The sequence below is a fragment of the Buteo buteo genome, chromosome 10 (assembly GCF_964188355.1).
Source record: "Buteo buteo chromosome 10, bButBut1.hap1.1, whole genome shotgun sequence".
Taxonomy (NCBI): Eukaryota; Metazoa; Chordata; class Aves; order Accipitriformes; family Accipitridae; genus Buteo; species Buteo buteo.
Window position 1 is genome coordinate 37,833,235 of NC_134180.1, and position 13,817 is coordinate 37,847,051.

Consider the following 13,817-nt stretch of genomic DNA (forward strand, 5'->3'; position numbering starts at 1 on the left):
TTATAAAAGGACAAGTACTAAAGAAATGTGAGATACTTACTAAAGTGAAACAGAAAATCTTTTTATCTCAGAAACTGCAGTCATGCTATGCCACGTACAGGCAAAATGCAAATCATAGTAATTCAGACAGTGCCTTAAATTACACTCTTCAGTTTCATCACATTTTGTGATTGTGGGACACATTTTTGTTCCTAGCCAAAATTTTAGTCAACTATCAGGTATTTTTTTATTGGAGATGGGGATTCTATGCATCTGGCTGTAATCTGATACTGATCTATTCTATGGGAACTCAAGAGATGTAATAAACATATTAGACTTTGAACAGTTCTTTGTAGTTTCTACTGCTGCTACTTATATGTTGTAAAACAACAATTTTTGTAAAAACACCTTGATAAATCAAGCAACAATAATAATACCACGCAACTTATTTTTCAGTAAAGCCAAGACATTGTAAGTCAAGTATGGCCTGGCAGCAATTTCAGGACTGAACTACAAGACAGTTAAATGCTAGCTGTAAACATTGTAACTTGGTTCCTGTTACCACTGTTGATGCCTGTAAGTATAGCAGGGTATGACGACAGACCCTTTTTTGAGCAAGTTAACTTTTTTCAATGTGACCTCAGTAGCAGAAAGTTTGCAAGACCCGATTGCTCCATTGAGCTGGTTTTCAAGGATCAGTTAACTAGTTTTAAGGAACTAGCACAATAGCTTGCTAACAGAATAGTGCAAGCTTCATATATATTTACAGTTTCACAACAAATCTTCAGTCTCATTCTGGCCTGTTAAGGTAAGAGGTGAACTAGTGGCATGAAGTTCTTTTCCACAAACATATTAATGGTATATTATGCATTACATTGTATGCAGTACTTAAAAAGAGGAAATAAACATATTTAATTATCCTCAATATTTATGAACTTACTCTAGCCCAGTAGCGGAAAGCCAAAACCAAGGGAATAAGGACAGGCTCCAGTTTACCAAGTGCAGCCAGCAGGTCAGTTGTAAGGCAAGCCACATCATTCCTAGCACTTACTTTACATGTCAAACCACTGTAATTACAAATGTAAAACAGATAAAAGAGTTATTGCTTTGTATATACAGATGATGCTTGGGGCAGGAGGGTGGTGGGGCATCCCATCCACCATAATAAAAACATGCATCACTGTCTCCCTATGTAAGAACCTGAACTTTTAAAACAAAAGCTACAGAATATAATCACATTTTCTGTTAACTCATCAGTTGGATCTAGAACTTACAGAATTTCATTACAGCCGAAATATAAAACAGCATTAAGGATTTGCTCTAAGTTCTGCCATTACTTAATTGTGCAATCTTACACAACTCAAATTCCATTTATATCTTCCACATACCAAATAAATACCCAGGCCTGCTGCATATTAAGAGTTGGTAAGTCCACAAACCAGCTTCTGCATAATCTACAAACACAGGAAAAGATATGCCCACCACTTCCCCAGAGTTTCAATCACATACCTCTAGCCAGTCAAAGCAACATGGACATCATACAGCAATCATGTTTCATTTTGGAGGTTGCTACTTCTTAGGAATTTACTGAAACTGTCAGATTATGTGTCCTTTCTGGCAATGTGTACCTTATAAAGTGTTTCTAACACCCTGGATTAAATTGCTGGCAGAAATCTTAAATATCAACTGAAAAACCGTTCCACTTTCCCCCTATTTAACTAAAAGTAGAACTGCTATTTTCGGACTCACAACTAATGAGCTCTATGAAGCACAAAAACAAACCTAAGCTTTCTTTCTAGATTGTATTTTCATGTATGAGCAATTCCCCTTTAAGATGAATGTTAGCTAAATGTTACAATACTACTTCTTATCAGGAGTGCAGGCAAGCAGCTGCTATGAACAAGCATAGTAGAAATTGGTATCTCATTAAAAATCCTTTTCAATGACATGTACCTTTTAACATCTTTGCAAAAGACAACAGGAACTTTGGCATGGAAATCTGACTCCACATCTGAGTAGACAGCTAAGCAAGGAGAAAAAAAACATTATGTACTAAAGTCTTTTACATTTTTCCCAATTGTATCTTTAAAACTACCACATTACCACGCTTTAACAGAACTACTCAATTAATTGCTGCATAGCTAACCAGTAAGCAGTATTTTCTGGTTACTTTTGATGCTCATCACCAGTATCACAGAGCTAGCAGGGGGAAAGAAAGAAAGAAAAAAATCCCTCGTCAGGAAAACTGGGCTGGCATCTCTTCTAGAACATTTTTGTCTTTACAACATTTGAAAGATACAGGTTGAACTCTGATGAACCATCAGGATAGTTTGAGAACCATTTATGGAGCTGACCTATCAAAATTTCCTGAAGGATCAAAAATGCAATGCTACTTGTGTCACTTGGTTCAAAATGTGCAGATTACAGGGCTAGAGGACTTCCTGACAGAACAGGAGGCTACAAGTTTCAGAAGTCTTGTAATAGCTCTCACTGATGTTCATATGCAAGTGCAAAGTGGCTTTTGGGTTTACTGCTTAGAATTTCTCCTAGAAAGTTAAATAGTTTTTGACCTGGCAGCTAATACTATCACCACAAATTCTGGCAATCTGAACTGGACAACGTGGGCTGCCATTCTCCGGCTGCAGGTTCTCATCCCTCACTTACACAAGCACTGGTATTCATAAAAATCATTTTCATAAAACCAGCTCAAATACTCTGGTTGAAAACTAATAATTTTTTTTAAGTTTACAGAAAAATTAAGTGTAAATACAACTGAACAGCAGGTGGAATGTTAATTAAATAGAAATAAGATGCAACTAAAACTCACCACTGTTCTTCAAGATTTCAAGCACCTGTATCAGAACATCTGGTTGACTCATCTAAAATGACAAAATTAGAGCAGGTTACATTATTTGGACTAACCTATTTTATTTTATACTTTAATTAGAATTACTTAGGTTGCACAACTAATAACACTATGTTCTTTCACAAAAGTGAAATCATGTGTCAGTACTAATGAAAAAGTTAACTGTATCTGCCCACACCATGAAAACAGGTACTAGTAAACATATTAGCCAGCTTCCTTTTAGCCTACAGCTTTTTTAGCTAATACTTCTGTTCTAGTTCTGTATTAACAGACTCTGTAAAGTTAAAACAAAATACTTGCCATACATTCAACAATTTCAATGTCAACATATGCTACTAGAAACGCACAACAGTAAAAAATCTAATGTCAGTACTTTCCCAAGGGTTTTTAAAGGTTATAATTTTTAAATGTGTTTTCTTTCCTTCCCAGAAATCAATTTAAGTGGTGTTTCAAAGATAATCTGTAAATAGTTCAAAGAAAAGCTAAAAATTATCACCACCTTTGTGAAAAAGTGACATGGCACATTCCACATGTAATTGTTTGAAAAAGGGCTCAGTTTTGCTTCCTAACTGCACTATCATTTCGAAATGCTATGTGTAATTATGTACCCAAAACGGGTATCTTGACTTCCACTGTAACACATACAGTCAACAGTCAAAAAAAGAGCACGTTCGGCAGTTGTGCCTCTAACAAGAACATGCTGCTAATATCACATACTAAACATGAACCAACAACTTCAACATTTAAAGGTAAGTTATATTGCTCCGCAGGAATTTTCTACCACAGTAAACTGTAAACTGGAATGTGACATCTACTCGCAAGTGACTAAAACATAAAAGGAAAACTGTCACTTTTAGCCCCACCTTTAAAAGGGCAGGGGGAAGAGCGAATGAAGACCTGCAAGATTTTACTGTCTGAATCACAAGCATGTAAAAGCACACTTACCCAGAGCCAGCTATTTTCATATTGCTTCAATGCTTACTCAAAAAATTTAAAAAAAAAAAAAAAAGCTAGCATAAGATTGTCCAAAAAAACCAGAATTAAAGTTATCTAATAAGCAATGAAAACTTTATCCACTTGATTCATAGCACACCTGACACCAAATCAAAGACTGTATGCTTTGTGCTACTCTAACACCGTATGCCCCAATAGAACATGAAGGCAATGGAGTAGAAATAAATGTTGATGGCCTTGACTTAAAAACCTGTCTTAGTTAATACAAGATAATATCTACACACCTTAGGGGGGAATTTGATATCAATGTTAACATCGCTGGTCTTAAAAGCGAACCTAGTTAAACAGGAGCCATACATCCTCAGTGAACAGTCTGAAAGACAGAAACATACTTATTTAACAACTAGTAAATAAATTATTCTTTAATGGATGACGCATGCCTTGCTTTAGATACTGTACCTCCCAAGTGGTACTCCCAGATTAACGAATATTGAACCACTTTCTCACTCCTGTGAAGGCTAGTCATTTCTATAACACAGCATCACAGGAAAACGGATAATTCAAATAGTGTAACTACCAAATGTCCAAAATTTTTCAAGCTGTTTTAAAGTATTTTTGCAATGCAGCTTTAGTTTTGTTTCTTCTTAATATAAAATTCAACATAAAATAGTAGTAACCACCACCATCTCAGTGCAGGATTTTATTTAACAGCTTTTGTTAACTACAACTTGATTTCACTGCAGCCATTAGCCAATTATAAAATTCTTTGTTGCCTCATACATTTTTGTCAAAATTTTTTGACACGTGCTACAACCTGTTCATTAGCAAGTTCCTATGCAAAATTCATTATGAAATATGCATATAAAACGTAACTTCAATATAATCCAAAACCAAAGTACAGTATCCATTTAGTGGTTTGTAGTTAAAATAGTTCCTTACCTGCAAAGATGTGCAACAGATCTAAACTAATTAGAAAGTATTCAGTAATAGTATCATGAGAAATGTCATGCCAATCCATAAAAAATAATTTGTCCCACTTCACGATATAATTTTTGTAAATTAAAACTTTCCTGTAACATATATTAGGGCTCTGACATATCTATGTCAGTTGAAAAGTGAGACTAATCTCAATCCCTTCCAAATCCAACACCCTGCTTAAGCAGGGTCACCTAGAGCAGGTTGCCCAGAACTGTGTCCAGTTGGGTTTTGAAAATCTCCAAGGATGGATAGTCCACAACCTCTCTAGGCAACCTGTGCCAATGTTCAGCCAGCCTCACAGTGAAGAGGGTTTTTCTTGCATTTTTTCTTAGTATCCTTATTTGTCTTCTGACCAAACTCTCTCAAACAGAACCGCAACAAAATAATTCTTAAAAGCAAAAATAAATCTTACACATATACATCTTCAAACAACATTTCTCTATTTTTCACTACTTAGAAACTAGACCTCTCAAAACTAATGTCCGTATGGTTAATAATAATAATACATTGCAATTATTTCTAATGGCTTTTCACAGTAGTAAGGATTTTTACATAATTCTAATGCGAGCTGAAGAGAAAATTATGCCAGAACATCCCATGTTTTCTACTCTGTGCATGAATTAATTTTTTCCTAATTTATAACTTTGGAAAACACAATCACTAAAACATAGCAGGCTTTGAAAAGGGGAATAACAAATTGTCATTTATTACTACAGATTCCCCCTCCACTACTACTACACCTCCACATCAGCTCATCAGTCCAAACAAGTCAGCCAGTCAAGTAACACTAACATAGTAATTTTCATGAGTCTTTATGTAAAAGTAATAATTTCCTTTGTCTTATGCTAATATACTATCAGTGGAAAACTCAATAGCGTGTCAGAACATAAGTTTGCACTAGAAGCCACATATGGCAATATTACAGAGCAAACAGATTAACAAACCTTCACCCTACAAGCCCCTGTTCTATTCAGCACCTCATGTTTAAGCATATATTTAATACAGCTCCTAAAACTAAAGCTGATCATTCAGCAGCAAACAAAATCTTTCTTACTACTGCTATTTTTATATAGCAAAGGGAAAAAAGAAGGTATTTCTAAAATAAAAGAAGGACAGTATAGAATATTAACCCAGTTTCGATACAGATAAAATAAAAAGTTTGAAAACTTATTTTTTGTCAGTGAGATTAATACTTCCTTCTGTACAGATTCACTGAAAAATAAACCATTGTTAACATAATGTCAACATTACTGTAGCTCCAAAAATCAGCTCTCAAACTCCCACTGTATTAACTATAGGAGATGACGGGAAATCAATGCAAAGAAGCAAATGTCAAAGATTATCTTATTGTTATATTGTTTATATTATTTTATTTTCCAATAGTAGTATAAATTGGATTTGAATGTTCAACATGTCCTGTTGAAGTAACATAGCATACTGCTGAAGGGAGAGGAGAGGGAAGACTACTATTCAACTTATCCAGGCAATTTTTACAAACTCTGTTAATGCACTGAACTTTACTGATCCACTGAAACAAAAAAATGGGATAAAGCATTTAACCTACTCAGACTTTTTTTTTTTTAATTATTCTTATTTTTAATCAACATGAAGCACTCAGTCAAGAAAAAGGCAGATGAGGTATGATATTTACACGTGGTTATGTAAATGTAGTATTTTGACCTACTTAAGACAATTCAAGAGACTTTGGGAAGCTATAGTTGATCTCAAAGTACACCTCTCCACATTTTAGGACCCATTAACCATAAATATACATGAGAAGAAATAGCTGTTAAACAATAACCCTTGTTAATTTTAATTACTTGTTTTAATGAACAGTTACTGATTAGTACCTGCAGATATTTCAGATCACAATTAAGTATTGAAAATGTCTCATATGCTTACCAAAATCACTCATAGCTGAAGTCTGATTTTTTTTTCCTAAAACTATGCTTTAAAAAACCTACCCATGCAACTGTTATCTGCCCTGAAAGATGTTATAAACAACTGAAGGACTGGTAGGAAAAAAATACATTTCAAACTCCTCATTTTCCCCTCCTGCTACATTTATATTAGCTTAATTAAGTGCACTGGGGGGGGGGGGGCAGGATCTCTACTGTAACAGCCACAGATATTCAATAATGCTAAGTAAGGTATAGGTGGAAAGGTTTGTAAGACTAGAACCTGAGGGAGATCCTCAGCAGCTGAGGCTTTAAGCACGACCAGGAAGGAAATATTTCATGCCCTGGAAATTTCCAATCTTCATAAGAAATCATCACTTTCAAGAGGACCAATAGCTTCAATAAACACATACCAGAAAGAAGCAAAAATAAACACAACCATATTTTCCTCTTTTTGTAGGTTTCTTAACTCCTTTTAAATCAACTGCCAGTCTGTACTAAAATGCCTGTATATATTAATATTGTATAATATAAAGATAATTTAATCCCAAATGCATTAACTCACCATTAATGAAGTTATAAAAATCTGTGTAAAATTAAAGAAAAAGAAAAATTTTCACCTAAAGAAAATGGAGAATACTATGAATACCTGGTAAGGGCTGTTGAATAATTTTCTCCATCTCGTTTACAATTTCTTGACGAATTTTGAAGTCATCATCTGATATGCCTTGTTCATTTGCTGCCTCAAGGAGTGTAAAACTCAGAGCAGCCAGCTGTGCAGAAGAAGGGGGTGGGAGGGCACGCAGCTCATTTTCTTCTTGTTTTTCCTGAATAGTTGTTGGACAATAAAAGTAAAAACTGATATTTTAAGAGAAAAAGGTTATCTCATACTATTGCATGACATTAGAACGTACTGTTTGCTGTTTGTGTTCTTCTATTTACATGGTGTCCTGACCAAACACATTCAAAGGTAGGAACTCTGCTGCGCCTAACTGGCAAACGTAATAGTGTGGCTTACAGAAATGACAGTAGATGCTCAGTGTTTAAAAGAGAACATGTTGCTTCACAGCTGGCAACTGGGGAGGAAATCTGCTGTGTTACATTCCTGAACCACATTTTCTGACAGTTGTGAAACAGAATTCATCCAAGAAAATGAAAAGCTGTAATTGTTCCTACATAATAAAAGCAACTGAGCTGAGAAAGTTTTTCTCGAGCCACACAGATTTTTTCAGAGTGGATTGTACTTGAAGGAAAGATATCAGAGGCAGAAAAAGTATTCCTAGCTCCAAGAAATTTTGGTAAATTGAGTCCCATTGCTGCCTAAATAGCTGGTGCCAGAAAGTGCTATTTTTAGTGCATCAAATTACAATCAATTTAATCCAACAGCAAGAAATGTCAGATGCATCAAGTCATTTGGGAGTATGTACAACCATTGCTTGTTTCACAAATTCATCAACTAAATGAAAAACGTGAGTGACAACAGAAATAAATAACCAGAAAATAATTATGCACTAAGAAAACACAGTCCAGTATGAAAATATGTGGTTAGTTCTAGGCTGCATCTCTCAACTCTTCTGTTCTTATTTGAACAAATTTAGCACAAGAAAGAATATGTGCATTTTTAAAGGGCTGTGGTTTTTTTAATGTCACTGCTTTAGGGTTTTTCTTGAGTGAGGAAGCCACAGCTGCTGCTAAGCTTATTTGATAGTCATGTATCTCATAGTTAGAGCTGTCAATAGGTATATTTTATGAAGTAACATTTAGACAGTTACATACCTCTTATCACTGTAATGTGACACACAACATAAAGCTATTTGAAGACAGGTGTTAAAACTGAAACTGCTCCCTGTCCTCTAGCATTTCCATTCAGTGGCAAAGAAACCTCATTCCTCAGTTCTTATCTCCATGCCCAGATGAAAAGCATGGTATGAAAGTGTTTCCATATCAAACATGGGGCTGGTTTGTTGCTGTTTTATTATTTTTTTTCCCATGATGCAATTTAGCAGACAGCAAGAGAACCAGAATCCTTTAGAAATAATAACCAAACATAATACAAAAATGTTACTTCTGAGATGTAATGCATTTATGGCATTCAGAGTTTTCCAGGTGACAGCTTGCATGTATGATAGAATTAGAGCATTAATTACAAACAGAATTGTGGTAAGAAATATTTGAAAACAGGAGTAAGTAGTTGACTGAACTTTGGGGAATGGTTGTAGGAAGAGTAATTTTAACCATCTGAATCACAAAACCCTACATACTGGGGAATTTGTAGCTCTTCATCAGCATTTACAAAAATGTGTTGGCAAGAAAATCTGTGCAGCTTTTATTGGATTTCATGCATGTAACAGTTCTTTAAAGCAAAGCAAACAGTAACACCATGGTATCTGATAAGGAAACTGTTTTTCATATTAAACATGTACATAAACCCAGAGAGATGATGAGTGATTCGGGAACTGAATCCCTCCCTACTTTAACTCTCTTTTTTTAGTCTAGATACACTATCCACTCTGCTCACCCATCACAGAAAGGATGTAGATTAAAACTTCACAAGTCAGACAAAAGAGAAAAAAACAGAAAAAAACAACATCCCCAACCCCCCCTCCAGTTCCTGGAGGTCTTGCTACCAATGATATTATTTTCGGAAGAAACAGAAAAACTAAACATGTTTCTCACCTAAGTTACCTTGCATTCTGTTACTAAAGGTATGATGAACTGCCCACTACTCAGAGACACTAATTCAGAAGCAATGACCAAAAAAGTTCTTTCCTCTCTGCCCAGACAGATCATCAAGCCCCTCCTCTCAAACAGAAAACGAGCAACAGAAATTTGTGGATCTCTGCTCAGCACACAAACTTTCACCTAAATGAAGATGACCAAAGAAAACATACCACATAACAAAAATTCTTAAAAAAAAAAAAAAAAAATCAGTCAAAATTTTATTTGTTAACTTACCATTATATTTTTCTTATGACGTTTTTCTTTAATATGCTTGTGAGCTCCTTGGATATTTTCAATGTGAACTAAGCAGAGCTTGCATAGATACTGACAGTTGGTGTATTCTGGGGAGCGCTGAGGAAAAACGGCCATAGATTAAAAGAAAATGTTTCTACCAAGAGTGTCTGAAAAACTCAATTCTTTGAATAATAAATTGTATTTAACAATTATGTAACAGGTGTAATGTCAAGGTGCTCTGCAAACATTAAGTAGTCTTCGCAAAACACAGCGGAAATGGATTTTTACCCATATGACAAGTGGGGAAAGCAAGGCAAGGAAGTGAGATGACTTGAATATTACACTTCTCAGTACATTTTAGTGAGGCAAGATTAAGACTGAAGAGTTCATGCCTCTTAAGGCTGACCTAAAGGCCAGCAAGCTATTCCCCTGTCAGCTCAAGCTTTTAATAACTATGGATTTATTAAATCTCAGCATCTATCCTCCTTTCTCTGATGAGAAAATGGGAAGTATTCATCATATTATCTACTATACATGTTATGACAGATGGTGTTGTTGTTTGGCTAGCATATTCACAGCATACTGTGCAAGTACTGCATTTTTTGTTCTATTAAAAAGGGTGCGGCTGGCCAACAAGGAGGAAGATAGCCAGCCTACTAATGACTATACTCTGGATACAGTGGGATCCTCTGATAAGGGATAAGATTCTTCCAGTTTGATGAATAATTTAGGATGTTCAGAATTGGAGAAACATGCAGAACAAGCATCTTTTTGTATAGACGGGCTGGGAGAGGTGGAGTACACAAATGAAGAGCTGCCACCTGGGAGACCCCTGAGAGTCTGCAAGAAGCAGCCGAGCCTTGGGAGATGATGGTGGGCGTGGGGGGAGAGTGTGCAGAAATCACTGTTTTCCTAGGGTCCAAGAGGGGATACTGTGGTGTTTATTCAACCAGGAAACGACTGAGAACTACTAGACTAAAAGGCAGACAGGACCACCTCTGCAAAGATGAAGGGTTGTTCGCAAATACTCCACTTTAATCTGTCCCCATTCTGCAGTTGTAGGATTAGAGCAGTTTCTTGCTCTAATAAAACACAGGTATAGAGATTGGAAACCTTTTGATATGCTCACAGCAAAAGCAGAAGGGCCCCAACAAAAAGCCTTAGTTTTCCTCCAGACTTGTTAGCATTTTTCCAATAACTGCTGTCAGTTGTAACTGGGACAGAAAAAAAACCCCTACTTAACTTTTTCATCCTAATTCTGATATATCTATATTTACTAAAAGTGAAAAGTATACTGAAAACACCAGATGTTTAAACAGTGACACAACAATGAATGAACAGATAACACCATTTTAAGACACTAAGGTGGACTATAGATCAGTCAAACAAATTTGACTTACTATATGGAAACATAAGCCCCTGCTAAATTTGAGCAAGTTTTTCCACTTACTGAGTTTGATCTTTTGCTTTTGGGGGAAAAAAAGAAAAAGTCTGATACTCTCCAACTGCAGAGTAAATATCAATTTAAAATAACATGGTCCATTATGCTTTTATTACTAATTCTCTTCCTCCTTACTTTTTGAGACAGATACGTAGTAAGATGAAATTAAACATCTATTTGGAAAACAACTTATAGACAGTTACACTGGGCTAGGTCAGAAGATTCAAGTATTCGATATCAGATTACTGAAGTAGATCAAAAATATTTTACCACTCTTCTAAAACAGAATGAGTATCAGCAATAATAATAATATTTTTTAAAATTGGGTGTTTCTTTACAATACTGATCTGCATTATTATGTCAACAGATATTGCCAGAAAGGTTGAATCATGTAACACCTTTTATTTTGCCTTTATTGTAAAGCCTCTTTTAATCATCTAGTTATGCTTAACACCAATGAAAGGGGCAAGAACTCAAAAATAGGAAGACAAAAAAACCTACAGACTACTACTTGAGTAAGGCAGATACATCCAAACAAGCCAGGCCTCGTGAAATTTGTGCTTGGATATTCAGGGAGCTAATCCATCTCAGAGCCAGTTGTATTTTAAAGAGCTCACAGAGAATGGGAAGGTTCCAGATCACTAGGAAAGAGAAACTTAAGAATATCTTTAAAAGGCTGAAAAGGATGAGCCAAGGAGTTAAGAGACCAGTCCGAATTAGCATCCAGAAAAATACTGTAATAAATTAAGTCACTAATAAGTCTATAGCAAAAAAAACCAGGTCATAGGTGACAAACTGATCTGCTATAAACAAATTGCACTAAACCAATTTTAGGGTTGCTTTTTTAAAGATAAAAATCATAGGGCTTGAAGAAGCAGCAGGAGATGTTGTATCTTGAATTTTACAAAGTTTTTGTCACTTGCCATAGTAGCAGTCTCAAAAGGAGACCATAAATACTATCTAAATAAAGAACGGTAAGGTGGGAGCAAAAATGCTCAGAAAACTGTCCTCAGAGCACACATACCTAGGCTGGTTCACCACCAGTCTAAAAGCACATGCCAAATATTTTTTCAACAGGGGTCCTGGGATGAGAAACATTCATATTTTTGTTGAAGACTTAGGAAATGCAATAGAGGATGTGCTGACTACAAATGCGAAAGATACCAAGTTGGGAGAGGTTACAGAAGATGTAAAATGACAAAAGTTCAGTGATCACAACAATTAGAGAAATGGAATAAATAAGCTGCAATTAAATAGTATCAAAGCAAAGTATCGTTGCTCCTTAGGTATTCTCAACTGCAAACAATACAGGGCTGGGAACATCTGATCAGGCATTTCTTAAGAAAAGGATATGGGGATCATTGCTGGTCAAACTACAAGCCAACATCCTATTGGTCCTAAAAAAGCAGAGATCCTAAACACAAATGCTGTATTTTAGACAGATGAAGTCAGCTTTCCTCTTTATATGTAAGACCTCAGGTGAAATTGCATGTCCAGTTTTGGATACCAGTTACACGGTGGATGCCTACAGAAAAGCAACAAGAATGAACCAGTAACTAAAAACCCCTAAGACCAAAGAACAAAGAGTGAGTCTAAAGAAGGTAAGGCTGCAGGAATGGTAATGATGTTCAAATGCGTAGAAAGTTGCAGAAAAAAGTAGTACACTTATGTTTATTTTCCTAGGACAACATATGAGGGATTAAAGTACTACAAGAGACACTTATATTAGACATCAAGAAAAACTTCTGGGTTACCTATACTAACTTTGAAATCCGTTTCACTGGAGATAATATTAAGGACAGTTTAGACAAACATTTTTAAGATGTCATCTTCAACATAAGTGACTCAGACTGGCGGAAGGCTAATATACTGAAGATAGCAAAAGGTTCCTTTCGATCCTGTATTCTGAGTTTCCACGTAACGAGACTTTCTAGCAAATCTTAGGTAAGTAATGGAACTGTAAACTTTTAAGTCTGCAGAATTAAAAAATACTGTTCTACAAAGGCTACATGTGCCACAAAAGGAAGACTAAGATTCCAATTATATCATCTACCATGATGAATGACCAGTCAACTACTAGGGACAGTATCTCAGATCACTCAAAGTGATTCATTATAAAGAAGAAGGAAACAGAGGCAACAAGCTATAGTAGAAATACCACCCAACCAGAAATATGGTAATAATAATGAAAGAAGACACCCCTTTTCTTTATCTGATAAATAACTCAACCTACTTTTTCAAGTCGGGAGATATAATCTCTTTCCAGACGTTCTTCAGCTTGTTTCAATCCTAGTTGCTGTTCAGCTGTCAGATTAGATTCATCAATAACAGTGGTGTTTTCTAAATAATCAGCTTCCAAAGTATGTTCTTCAGTTGATTCAGAATTCTTCATTTTACCTAGAGAAAGAAATAGTTATTTTCTTCAGAGCAACTCAAGGAGAGGAAAAGTCAAAGTTAGAGTACAGAGCAGTTAAGAGCATCTCACTAAGGAGTCGGACAAAAATTAGAGCTACGTTACGTTTTTTTTTGTACAAAAGCTGGCCAAAGTCACCTCAGACGTTAGAATCTTTCCACTATGTTAACCAATATTTTCGAGAGACTTCAGGGACTAGTCTGCTACTAAGAGTGCTATCAAAAAGAGGAAAAAAAGTAATTGGTAGATTCATTTTGTGTTTCAGTCATAACTTCACAGTCTCTATTAAGTTCTTCAAGCCAAGAAAGGGTTTTTTTTGTTGTGCAGAAGTAT

At 35.6% G+C, this 13,817-nt stretch overlaps 1 protein-coding gene across 5 annotated transcripts in view; it reads right to left on the reverse strand.

Moving 5' to 3' along the window:
- The window catches only part of TUT4 (terminal uridylyl transferase 4), a 50,537-nt gene that overhangs the window by 24,754 nt on the left and 11,966 nt on the right, over nt 1-13,817 (reverse strand). For all 5 annotated transcript variants that reach the window (XM_075037108.1, XM_075037110.1, XM_075037106.1 and 2 more), the window contains exons 3-9: nt 13,305-13,468; nt 9,631-9,747; nt 7,325-7,502; nt 4,084-4,172; nt 2,807-2,858; nt 1,933-2,002; nt 920-1,046 (exon numbers count right to left, since the gene is read on the reverse strand). In XM_075037108.1, coding sequence (XP_074893209.1) covers nt 920-1,046; nt 1,933-2,002; nt 2,807-2,858; nt 4,084-4,172; nt 7,325-7,502; nt 9,631-9,747; nt 13,305-13,468 — 797 coding nt within the window. The remainder of the gene's footprint in view (nt 1-919; nt 1,047-1,932; nt 2,003-2,806; nt 2,859-4,083; nt 4,173-7,324; nt 7,503-9,630; nt 9,748-13,304; nt 13,469-13,817) is intronic.